The sequence below is a fragment of the Enhydra lutris genome, unplaced genomic scaffold (assembly GCF_002288905.1).
Source record: "Enhydra lutris kenyoni isolate GAN:26980312 unplaced genomic scaffold, ASM228890v2 scaffoldscaffold28, whole genome shotgun sequence".
Taxonomy (NCBI): Eukaryota; Metazoa; Chordata; class Mammalia; order Carnivora; family Mustelidae; genus Enhydra; species Enhydra lutris.
The window spans coordinates 24458649-24470258 of record NW_019154112.1 but is presented as its reverse complement, the minus strand read 5'-3'; the positions used below and the strand labels follow the sequence as shown (position 1 = coordinate 24470258).

Here is an 11610-nt window from a genome sequence, read left to right as displayed (position 1 = left end):
GCCCCAAGCCCAGGGACCCTGCTCCACAGACCAGAGCACTCCAGGGACGCAGCCCACGGAGGGAACCAAACATGGTGAAGAGAGAACAGAGGAGGGTCCCCTGGCTCGGAGAAGGGAAGGCTGAGCACGGACAGTGAAGATGGGGCACCGGTATGCTGAAGGGTGAGCTGAGGTAAGTGGCAAAGGTGGCGTCTCTGTTGTAAGCCCCCTGTTCTGTTGGAAGGGTCTCAGGAAAGGCACAGAGGGTTTCCTGCAGGAGGAAGACCCTCCTGGTGTCTCAGCAGCACAGAGCAGGAGAGGAAGGGGGGCTGCCTCGTGAGGAGCACCAGCCTCATAAGGGTGGGAGGAAGGTGCACTGTGAGGGGGTGCAGGTCATCGGCCCCAAGCCCAGGGACCCTGCTCCACAGACCAGAGCACTCCAGGGACGCAGCCCACGGAGGGAACCAAACATGGTGAAGAGAGAACAGAGGAGGGTCCCCTGGCTCGGAGAAGGGAAGGCTGAGCACGGACAGTGAAGATGGGGCACCGGTATGCTGAAGGGTGAGCTGAGGTAAGTGGCAAAGGTGGCGTCTCTGTTGTAAGCCCCCTGTTCTGTTGGAAGGGTCTCAGGAAAGGCACAGAGGGTTTCCTGCAGGAGGAAGACCCTCCTGGTGTCTCAGCAGCACAGAGCAGGAGAGGAAGGGGGGCTGCCTCGTGAGGAGCACCAGCCTCATAAGGGTGGGAGGAAGGTGCACTGTGAGGGGGTGCAGGTCATCGAGAAGGTATGGGGCCAGAGAACTTTACAGAGACGCCCTGCTTCCGTGATCGTGCTCTGACAGTGTGGACGCCTGCTGCGGACTGAATGTGTGTGTCCTTCAGAATTCACAGGTTGAAATCCGACTCTTTGTGTGATGCTATCTGGAGGTGGGGCCTTGGGAAGGTGACCTGAGTCATGAGAGCGGGGACCTCTTTCATGGGATCTGGGCCTTTGTTAAAGAGAACCCAGATAGCTCCTGGGCTTTGCCATGTGAGGACACAAGCAGAAGACAGCCCACTATGAACCCAGAAGCAGACCCTCCCCAGACCCCAAATCTGCCGGCACCCTGATCGTGGGCTTTTTGGGCTCTGGAACTGTGAGCAACATGTCTCTTTTGTATAATTTCTAAGCCACCAGCCTCTGGCATTCCGGGACAGCAGGCGGAGTGAAGACGTCACCTCTGTGATGGGGCTAGTGCGGGACAAGTTATTTTGGGAGTCTCCAGTCAAGCGCATTAGGAGGAAGCAGTTCGCAGACAGGACTGCCGTCTGCAACACAGCGCCCGAAGAGGCTCGGGGCGTGAGCGGCTCCTCGTGCCAGCTGGCCCGCGGTTTTCTGGCCACAGGCTGGGATGAGGAAGCCAGGGACCAGCTTGCTTCTCCTTGGAGACGCAGTCATGGGAATACTCACGGGAGGTACACGTGCGGGTAGTCTTCCCAGAGGCTTCTCGGGTTTGTTAAATATCCTTCCTGCAGTGGGCAAGGAGAGACGTCCTTTAGAGAGGGGGAGAGGAGAACCGCTGGGGCCCTGGGCAGGGCCAGGGGAAGAGGTCAAGGGCGCACCCCATCCCCAGCTGCCAGAAAGAGGAAGGGACAGGAAACACGAAAATGAAGGATCTCTCTGCACGGGACACACCCGGCCTTCAGCCGGCTTCCTTATTGTGAAAGAGCCATGATACCGTACGAAGAGCCCTAGTCTGGGGTCTGAAGACTGTCTGCATGTGGGCCCGGCACTGTTAGTCTCCCTACCTTCAGTTGGCTCATCTGAAAATGAGGATAAAAATATCCTCGCAGAGTTATTGTTAGAAATAAATGTGATAGCTTATGTTTATGTGTCTAGCATGATGCCTGGCATGAAGGCACTCAGAAAATGCTTGTAGAATGAATAAGCAAGTGGACTGTAGAATCACCATCCACTAGAAAAACGAAAAGCCTACATTGGCCTTTCGCATCACTATGAATAAAAAGAATGCGGGACCCCACAGGCCTCGTAAGTGTGACACCTACCACACTTCGTCATTGTCACGAGAGGTCTCCATCACTCCACAAGTTCCTTCGTGCCAGGGCCTCATCACACCCTTCTCTATACCTCCAGCACCTAGCCCAGGGCCTATTATAGAGTAAGGGAGGTAACCTAAAAGCCCTCCCATCATGAAACATCTAGAAATGCTGGATGCAAGCTAACAATTATTGTCTTACATGCAGAGGGTTTTCCCAGAAAGGGATTCCAAAGGGACAGGAGGCTAAAAGCCAGAGCCGTGGGGTGAGGCTGGAACAGCTCAGAAGGTACTAATCTTGGGGTCAGGGTGTTCGTGCCCACGTGGGAACAGAAGATGGGCCTCCAGAGGTGGAATCCAAGAGCCTTATATAACATCAGGACCCCTGAAGGGCTGCAAAAGATGGTTAGACTAGAGTTTGCAGAAGCTTGGGTTAGACTAGGGAAAGGGTGGACTATGGTCTGACAACCAATAAAGAGAGATAAAGATTTCTGCTCATCCTGGGCTCAGGATGAAAAGCACAATATATTATTCCTTGAAAATCTGTAACCTCGGGTTCACTTTCACATGGATTTGGAGTTCAAACTCATACTCCTTGTACGGTCCAAGAACTACCAAGCTTAGGAATTAGTATTATTAATAGTGTGGGCCAGTGATACCACTGGGGCATACTCTCATCCAAGGATATATAGGATTCTCACGCATAAAACCTTGCCAAAGATGAGTTTGTAATCCAAAATTACAAAACACAAGAGGAGCCACTCCCCTGTGACGAGAGTCAGCTGACATTACAAGAATTCGATAAAAACCTGTTGGTTGAATGAATGAATCAATGATGAATGCTTTAGGCAATGTTTCTCTTCTGAGCGAAGAACAAGGCTCTTATTTGTCCCTCAGAGAAAGGGCAGTACAACCCCATTTCAGAAACAGGGAAGTGAAGGGAAAGACAGGAAGTAGCTCCCAAAAGGAGATGCTTTTTCAGCAGTGTCGGTGAAATCTAAGCTGGGCCACCAACCTCAACTGAGGTACAAGAACCTCCAGACAGCTTCCTCAGTATGTCAGCCACCGAGCTGGTGGCTTTGAGGAGGAGACAGACTCAAATGTCACACTGAGACTCAGGTCAGGGGTGTTAGCAGGGCTCTGGAGAAGGAAGAAGCCAACAGGAGTCGGGGACAACACTCAACTTCCTGCCCAGTGATCCTCAGCTGGATTTCCAAGGGAGGGCTGACCCAGCCACCCTCAAGTCACTAAAAGGCCTTGGATGTTTTGGATGTGGTCCCCAGCCCCCATACCACAACCTGGGGTCCCATTAGCACCGTGGCCAAACTGATAGGTCCAGTCAGGTCCATGGACCAGTGTGGGCATGATAACTCCGAGCTGAAGGAAAAGGTCTTGCCCTAGCCTCTCATGGCTTCATTTCCAGTCCTTTCTCCTTACCCCTGCCTTTCTCCCTTGGTCACATACACATTAAGGAAGAGAAGGAAGGCTCTGGGGCCTCTGGAGGGTAACAGGAGCACTCTCCGGCTCTGCCTGCCCTCTTCGCTGCTCAGGGGGACCCAGGTACACAGCAACGTATATGGTCTTCCACTCTCTACTTCATTCCAGGGAAAGCTCTGGTGAGAATATCCCTTCTTAGAGGAAGCAGCGATGTACTTAATTAAGGAGGAAAATGGTCCATCTGGGACTGAGGTGGGAGGGACACTTCTGCCCAAAAAGACTGGCCAAGAGAAGCAGCCCTCAGAGAAACCTAAAGCCCAGATGACCTAGTGATTTTAAACAGGAACCCTCCTCCACTTGGCCCCTTTTCTTAGGAGACAAAGAGGTCAGAAGTTTGAAGCCAACAAGCAAAGAAACTCCCCAGAAAAATGCTGCCTGTTTGTGAATGTCTAGTCCGCAGGGAGTGCAGGGAGGGAGTGCAGGGAGGAGGGCGGAGGAGTCAGAGGAAAATGACTCACAGCTCTGAGAACAGCCTTTTCCAGACCTCAGGCCAGGCAGCTGCCTGAGGGCGGCCAGGGGCTGGGGTGTTCCCTGAGCTCCGGAGGCCGAGGACCTGAGATCCCAGGGGGCTGAATGTGGCAACCCTGCCCCAACCCTGGTCCCTGACAGGCATGGGCAGGGAGGCTGGGGGAGCTCCTGAAGTCCTTCGTTCTCTCCTTACCCTAGGAGCTAAGGGAGGTACAAGCAAACTGGAACAATCTCTCCCTTTGCCCCTGCAGCCTTCCTTTTTGGGTGAAAGGACAAAGAGAACCACAAAAACAGCAGAACCCAGTCATAACATAGCCGGCTGCTACCTAGACTCAGACATACCAACATCACTTGTCCTTCAAGATCAATCATGTACTCGAGTTCTGCTCTAAGGGGCCAGCGCTGTAATAGGAACCAGTCCAGAGGGAAGGGCCTTCCCTCTACCAGGCTCTCATGGGGCACCAGCCTTCAGGTTTTAAGATATGAAGGGAGACCTCCCAAGGAAGTTGGGCAGGGAGACCAGACACCTGCCCCCTCACCGGCTTCCCTGAGGAGAACGTGGGTGTCTTGTTTTGTCTTCTAATAATCAGGAGTCAGCAGCTCAAAGGTAAACGAAAAGGAAGGAGGCTGACCTTCTCCCACATTATTGGTTGGTCCAGCCAGGCTCTCATCACTCTGCTGGTATAAATGCAGACAGAAATGTCTAGATCAAACACCCCCCAAATCCCAGTTATTTTAGGGGGGAGGTTCTGGGGCAAATGTTCACTTTTTCTAAAAAAAAAAAAAAAAACCTTTATGTATTGCTCATCTTTTTAAATAGAGGATCATCTACGAGTTTATAAAAAGTGACTCATGATCTGACAAACCATCGGGGCCAGAGCAAGAAGACGTGCCTGCAGTTTACTCCCCCCCTCACAAGCATGGCTTTGAGAACTCAGTACCTGCCAGGCTCTGCACTCAAGACACTGTGGTGGGCACAGACTGGTCACAAGCAGCTTCAGGGCTCGGGGGACAGACAGACGGACAGCAGAGCACACACATGAATGAGAAAAGTACCCCAGCACTGGCTGGGGTGTGCACAGCACACACTGGGAGGCAGGGTTCTGCAGGAGGGGACTCTGAGGTGGAAACTTAGTTGGGAGGGAGTTGGCCATGGCCTCAGGGCATGGAGCATTTGGGTAGAGTAACCACCCATGCAGAGCCAGAGGGCCAGCAGAGGTGGGAGAGCAGAGGTAAGAAGAGGGGGACCCAGATCACAGACTCAGGAAGAAAACGACTTTGCTGCAAGTGGGACAGCGGCTCTGACACAGGGTGTGGGATTGCATGTGTGTTCCAAAAAGAACTGTCGGCTGAGCAGAAAATGGATTTGGGTGGCAGGCTACTGGGACAGAAACAGCCCCCTTCTAGAAGGGCAACGGTCAGTGGGCCAGGCAAGAGAGGATGGTGGCTCGGACTGCAAACCGGGATTCCCAGCCTCGGCACCCTTGACACCTGAGGCCGGACAATTCTCAGTCGTGGGGGCTGGCCTGTGCATGGCAGGACATTCAGTGGCGTCCCAGGCTTCCCACCACCGCTGCCAGCAGCATCCTGCCAGTGTCCCCAGGGGCGCAAATCTCCCCTGTGGACCTCGGGCCTGGGCAGAAAGTGGGCGCGATGGAAACCTGACGTGCTCATGGGTGGAAGCGGAGGGGAGGACCTGCTGATGAACAGAATGTGGGTGGGGAAAGAAAGGATCAAAAAAGACTTCATCCTCACTAAGCAAGAACATTTAAAGAACACTAGCTATGTCTCACTCCTCTTACAAAACTACCCTCTCTCTTCTTCCTCAAGCAGCCTCACTCCCCACTGGACAGTACAGATGGAATTAGCTGCGGACCAGGGGCCACCCAGTGCTGTTAGGAGCTGGGGTCATTGGAGCTTTCCAGGGTCCCCTGGGTCTCCACTTCCTATGGAAGATGGTGAGTGGGGACTTGGCTTTCCCCATGATAAAAGCCTATCACGAGCTCTACCATATAAACTGCTGCACGCTCCCAGACTACAGAGCTCATCGTTTTCAAGCCCTTGAAGGCCTGAGAGAAGAAAAGACAGAGCAGTTGAGCAGTGAACATTCTGGAAGGGGTGTTAAGTAGCATGGTTTTTGGCCTCTAGAACCTGGTCTGAATTCTTCCCAGCTTGGGCAGAATGTCTGGGGGTGAGGAAGCGGTCTACTTGGGGAAAAGTGACCCAGAGATGAGGCAATGCTTCCTCTGTTACCCAGACCCGAGGGGGCCAGGGCGTGCACTGTGCAACACAGGGGGTGCTCCATACACAGGCCATACTGAAGGTCTTCCGCCAGGGACCGTTCAACAGGGCATTCCCTCTTGGGGCACAGAAGCTTTCGGTCCTGGCATTTAGAACTCCTAATGTTCTGGCTAGGAAGATTGTTCCATGATTAGATGATAACAGAAACACAAACAAGATACAAAAGGGCATGCTGACTCCCGCTTTCAGACTAGGAATTCAGCGTTCGGCTCTGGATGCGGAGTTCTTAGGATGTTACGATGAAAGCTCATCGTGGTCACTGAAGGAAGAGGAAGCGGGTGAGAGTTCAGTGGAAGATAGGGAAGGGAACTTCTAAAAGATCACAGGGTTGCTGAATTTTCCAAGCCCCAGGTCTGCATTTCTCATAGGATAAATCTAGCTCTTGGGAAAGAGACCAAGTTCCAAACAGGAGGTGCTCCAAGTGTGTGTGTGTGTGTGGCGGGTGGGGGCTGCTCGGTCATGCACCACAGGCCAGATCTTGTTACGGTGAACCCCAAAGGGCTGTGCACATTCCTTGCTACGAAGGAAATCTGCCGTATCAAAGGCTGCTCGAAAGAAGAGTCCTATTGTGTAGAAAGAGAAATAGATGAGTTGTCTGGTGGTCCAGGCATTTGTGGGAAGGGCACAGGTTTTGTGTGGATGGGGGGAGGCTGGCCTTGCCTACGGGGGGGTAGGCAATGCAGGAAAATGGAAAGTGTGCTGGACCTGGAACCAGATTCCTAAGTCCAAGTCTGGTCCTTGCCGCTTCCAAACCACATGACCACGGGGAAACGGCAAAATTCGATCCTGGAGGTCTTCAATCCATTAACATGGGAACCAGAGTGAACACAAGGCTCCTCTCACTGGACAGCACTGGTGGGAGGGCCCAAATGACACGGTGATGGAAGTGCACGGTGTCATTCTTGCACCATCCCGTAATAACGAAAACACGTGCTTGTTTTCGGACAAGAGGGCTCTCTCTACCTTTATGGAAGAGCGGCTACACCACTTGGCCCCTCTCGTACCAGGAGGACGCAAAAATAGCTTCAGTTCCAAGACACTGCTCCAAGTTTTTACAAACTGCTCCTGCCTCCCGCCCAGCCCCACTCAGCCTCGCACAGTGATTTGATTTGCAATCCGAGAATCCAAGAAGAGACGAGCCGCCGTCAGCCCAGGCCCCAGTCCCCAGGGCCACTCACCGTCACCACCACGTAGAAGCACCATACCACCGAGCTGAGATGAAAGATGACCAGCTGCCCAGATTCGTTGAACTTGCTGTGTTTGACCTTGGAGAGGTGAAGCCGTTTGCTGATTTTCTAAGGAATAAAGAGAAGCCTGCATGTTAATGTATGCAGGTGGATGGTTAAAAGGCAGGCTTTGATCTCCCATTTCCCACCCATGAAAGGGCAGCAGTCAGGAGCTGGGCGTGACCCGGGCTCATACGTGTAAGCCTGCTGTGTGCATGGAGCACTCAAGTTCAAGGCACGTATTTTGAGAAAATGGCAAGATGGAGGTCTTCAGCCCAGATGTGAAGAAAACATCCCCCAGTCAGGCTATAGGACAGACCCATGAGGGTGCCGTCCTGCCATTTCAGGTGTGTGATGCCCTCCCATCGTAAGTGCTACCGTCCCACACACGAAGGAGGCTGTGAATGGGGATGGGACCCACAGTGTGTGGGGAGGGACGTCCAGGCAACAGGACCAATCAGGGCATGCGAATTAGGAGGCAGAGGGGCCAGGAGCTGCAGCCTCCTCCGGGGTGAGGCCTCACCATACATGGCATCTCCCCAGCTTCTGACATTAGGGCCCACACGCATCACTCACGTCTAGAATATACTCCTGAACCACAGCATGCAGGATGATGGTGATGAAGATGTAGAACAAGATGGTGACCAGGTCCTTGGGCCCATAGTGGTAGTGCACAGTCTCACTGTCTGTGGAGGTAAAGGCCACATCAGCACCCTGTGCTGAAGAAGTGCTGTGGGACCCCGAACTGGAGACCTCTGAAGCCCAATGTGCCAATGCTGTACCCTTAGATGCAGAAAGTTTCCTCCCTAGAATCCTACCCAACCTCTGGACGTGGCCCCTGGGATGCCGCCATGGGGAGGGCTAAGAAACACCATGAGGACTACCTCCCCTGCCTCTGGGCAAGGAGAGCCCAGTGGTTCAGAGGCAGGGTGGGAGACAAGCGATCTCAATCAGGCCCTGGCTGTGTGACTAGGCAGAAGCAACCAACCTCTTTGAGCTGCAATTTCTTTCCCTGTAAGATGGGACTACAGCCTTCATCACGGAAGCATGGAGTGGGGTTAGGAGTGTGGACTCGGAAGCCCAAGTTTATATCACAGCTGTCATTTCCTACAAGATGTTGGGACACTTCTCTAGGTGGTCTTTCTGGGCCTCAGTTTCCTCATTTGTAAAATGAGGGTGACAGCAGTTCCCATATTGTAGGGTCTCCCTGAGAATCAGAGGACTTTGCTGCAAAGGGATCAGAACTCTTATCCAGCACACAGTAAGTGCTATATGTATTTGTTACTATTTTTGTTATTGTTGGCTGGTGTGAGCATTAAGTGGAATAATTTGTATGTGAGAGGTGGATCAGTGTCAACACCCATGGCAAGCATGCGATAATGGTATCACCGCACAGCAATACACTCATCAGAACCCCAGACATAGAAGCCTTACAAAGTCCTGCGGTGGCAGCCTCGTTCTCCACGGACAGGGGAGGATTTCTACCCTCCTTCCAGTCGGCAAGCTAGGATGGCCAGGTCCCATGAACCTGGGCCTGGATCTCTGCTGCTCCATAAACCACCCCCGAACTTGGCCAAGCAGACACACTGGCTGCCTTTCCAGCTGTGCGGCGTTCACACTGAGTCACACACCCATGAGTCATCATTCACCAGAATGCAGACACGGCTCAGGGAGGCTCAGGGTGGCCACAGAATGGAGCAGAGGTGACGGGGTCACTCTGGGAGCCACACCACGCCCCCTGCATCCCTGGACATGAGAGAATGGATGGTCCATGGTGCCAAGGGGTGGGAGGGCAGCGAGCACGGCAACCCTGAAGGCAGACCCACTTGCCTGTTTCCTCTCCTGCTTCCTTTCCACAAGGACCTACCCTCTGAGGGGCGCAGGGCTAACTGCAAAAGTGTGGAGATCAGGGACACTGGCACAGCCTCAGAGCACATGGACCGGGGAGGCAATGGACAAGCAAACGCACAATGACCCCCACGGACAGGCAAGTAGTCCAAGAGATAAACAGAGCACCCCAGTAAGCAACGCCAGGCCAGGGCCCAATATCAGCTGGGGTGGGGGTGGCGGGGAGTAGGTCGGGGCGCAACAGGACCATGTCGGAACCTGGGGGTGGGTGCGGGTAGTCAGGTTGGGGGGAGAATCTAGGCAGAGGATGGCGGCATCCGTAGGGGATGCAGGGGATGAGGCTGCGGTGAAAGCCTGGGTGCCCTGTGAAAGGGGGTGGCCTTGAACCTGAAGGTGACACGGACACATTGAAATTCATTCAACATGCAAATGATGAACCCTGGGTCTGGGGAAGTGGACTCTGGCCCCAGTGAACAGCGTCATGCCTGGAGGTGAAGACACTGGTCAGGGAGCTGCTGCCATGATCCACATCAGGAATCATGGAGGCCTGCATTAAAGGAGGGGGAGAGAGAGAAAGCGGGGAGAGGGCCACCAGTGAGAGAAGGGGCAGCATGCAGGGCTGGGCCCACCCAGGTCCTGAGGGCTGGGGGGCGGGGAGGGTCAGGCCCGGGGCAGGAGGAGAAGGCTTTGCAGCTGGGAGGACACTTGCCCTGCCTCCTTCAGAAGGAAGGACCCAAGGACACAAACTCAATGGGAGCCTGTTTTGAAACCATAAAATAAACACATATGAAGTTTCATCGAGACTAGTGTTACTAGGCAAAACGGGATTTATACTCAGCCAGACAAGCATGATCCCAGGGTAGTGAGAGAAGACCCGTCAGGACATTGCATTATCCTCTTTAAGGCCTCTTCAGGGCCATGTGCCGCTCTTCACCCCAAATATCGGGGTTCCGAAGAGATGTGACCCTAACCTTTGACCCTTCTTGGAACAAGAATGAGTGTGTGAATTAATATATTCTCTTGTCCCTTTGCTGTTGAGACTGACATGTGTCTTTCTGCACCAAGAATAACCCATGTGCGCGGCTCCACTCTGCATGCGGGCAGAAGACCATGAAGTCGGTGAGGCCGGCTCTGCCCCCCAGGACTCAGTGGGTGCACACCAAATCTTCACATGAAAAAAACCAGAGGCTAAAACACCAACGGCAGCAGCAACAACAACAAAACCAAACCACCAGGTTGAAAACGGGCAAAGGAATCAAACAGACATCTAAAAAAAGACATACAAATGGCCAACAGGTATGTGACAAAGTGCCCGCCATCGCTATCATTAAGAAATGCAAATCAAAACCATGATACCACCTCCCATCCATTAAAATGGCTACTTTTTTTCTAAGCCACCAAAAAAATAAATTAATTGATTAAAAAAAAAACAGGAAATAACAAGTGTTTGTGAGGACATAGATAAATGGAGCTTTTGTGCAGACTGCGGGAATGTAAAATGGGAAAGTCACTATGGAAAGCATTATGGTAGTTCCTAAAATATTAAAAATAGTAAACTCAAAATGGATGGAAGACCTAAACGTAAGATCTGAAGCCATAAAAACTCCTAAACAAAAAAACCACATAGGCAGTAATCTTTTGGACATCAGCCTTAGAAACTTTTTTTGGGATCTGTCTCCTGAGATAAGGGAAACAAAACCAAAAATATACTATTGGGCCTACTCCAAAATAAAAAGCTTCTGCACAGCAAAGGAAACCATCAACAAAACAAAAAGGCAATCTACAGAATGGAAGAAGGTATCTGCAAATGACATATCCAATAAGGGATGAATAGGCAAAATATATAAAGAATTTCTACACGTCAACACAGAAGTAATCTGATTAAAAGTGGGCAGAAGCCCTGAACAGACATGTTTCCAAAGAAGACATCCAGATGGCCAACAGACACCTGAAAAGATGCTCAACGTCACTCATCATCAGGGAAACGCAAACAAAACCACAATGAGAGATCACTTCCCATCTGTCAGAATGGCTAGAATCAGACAAGAAATAAGTGTTGGTGATGATGTAGAGAGTAGAGACCCTCGTGCACTGTTAGTGGGAATGGAAACTGGTCCAACCACTGTGGAAAACAGTATGGAGGTTCCCCCCCAAAACCAGAACTAGAAATACCATACAATCCAGCAATTCTACTACGGGTATTGACCCAAAGAAAATGAAACCCTCATCTGCAAAGATAGCTGCACCCCTATGTTCCC

General features: G+C 52.1%; 1 protein-coding gene across 1 annotated transcript in view; it reads right to left on the bottom strand.

Moving 5' to 3' along the window:
• Window positions 1-11610, bottom strand: part of LOC111152347 (translocation associated membrane protein 2) — an 83524-nt gene that overhangs the window by 11246 nt on the left and 60668 nt on the right. Inside the window, exons 3-5 of the mRNA XM_022510854.1 lie at window positions 8081-8190; window positions 7457-7573; window positions 1427-1485 (exon numbers count right to left, since the gene is read on the bottom strand). Of these exons, the coding sequence (XP_022366562.1) occupies window positions 1427-1485; window positions 7457-7573; window positions 8081-8190 (286 nt within the window). The remainder of the gene's footprint in view (window positions 1-1426; window positions 1486-7456; window positions 7574-8080; window positions 8191-11610) is intronic.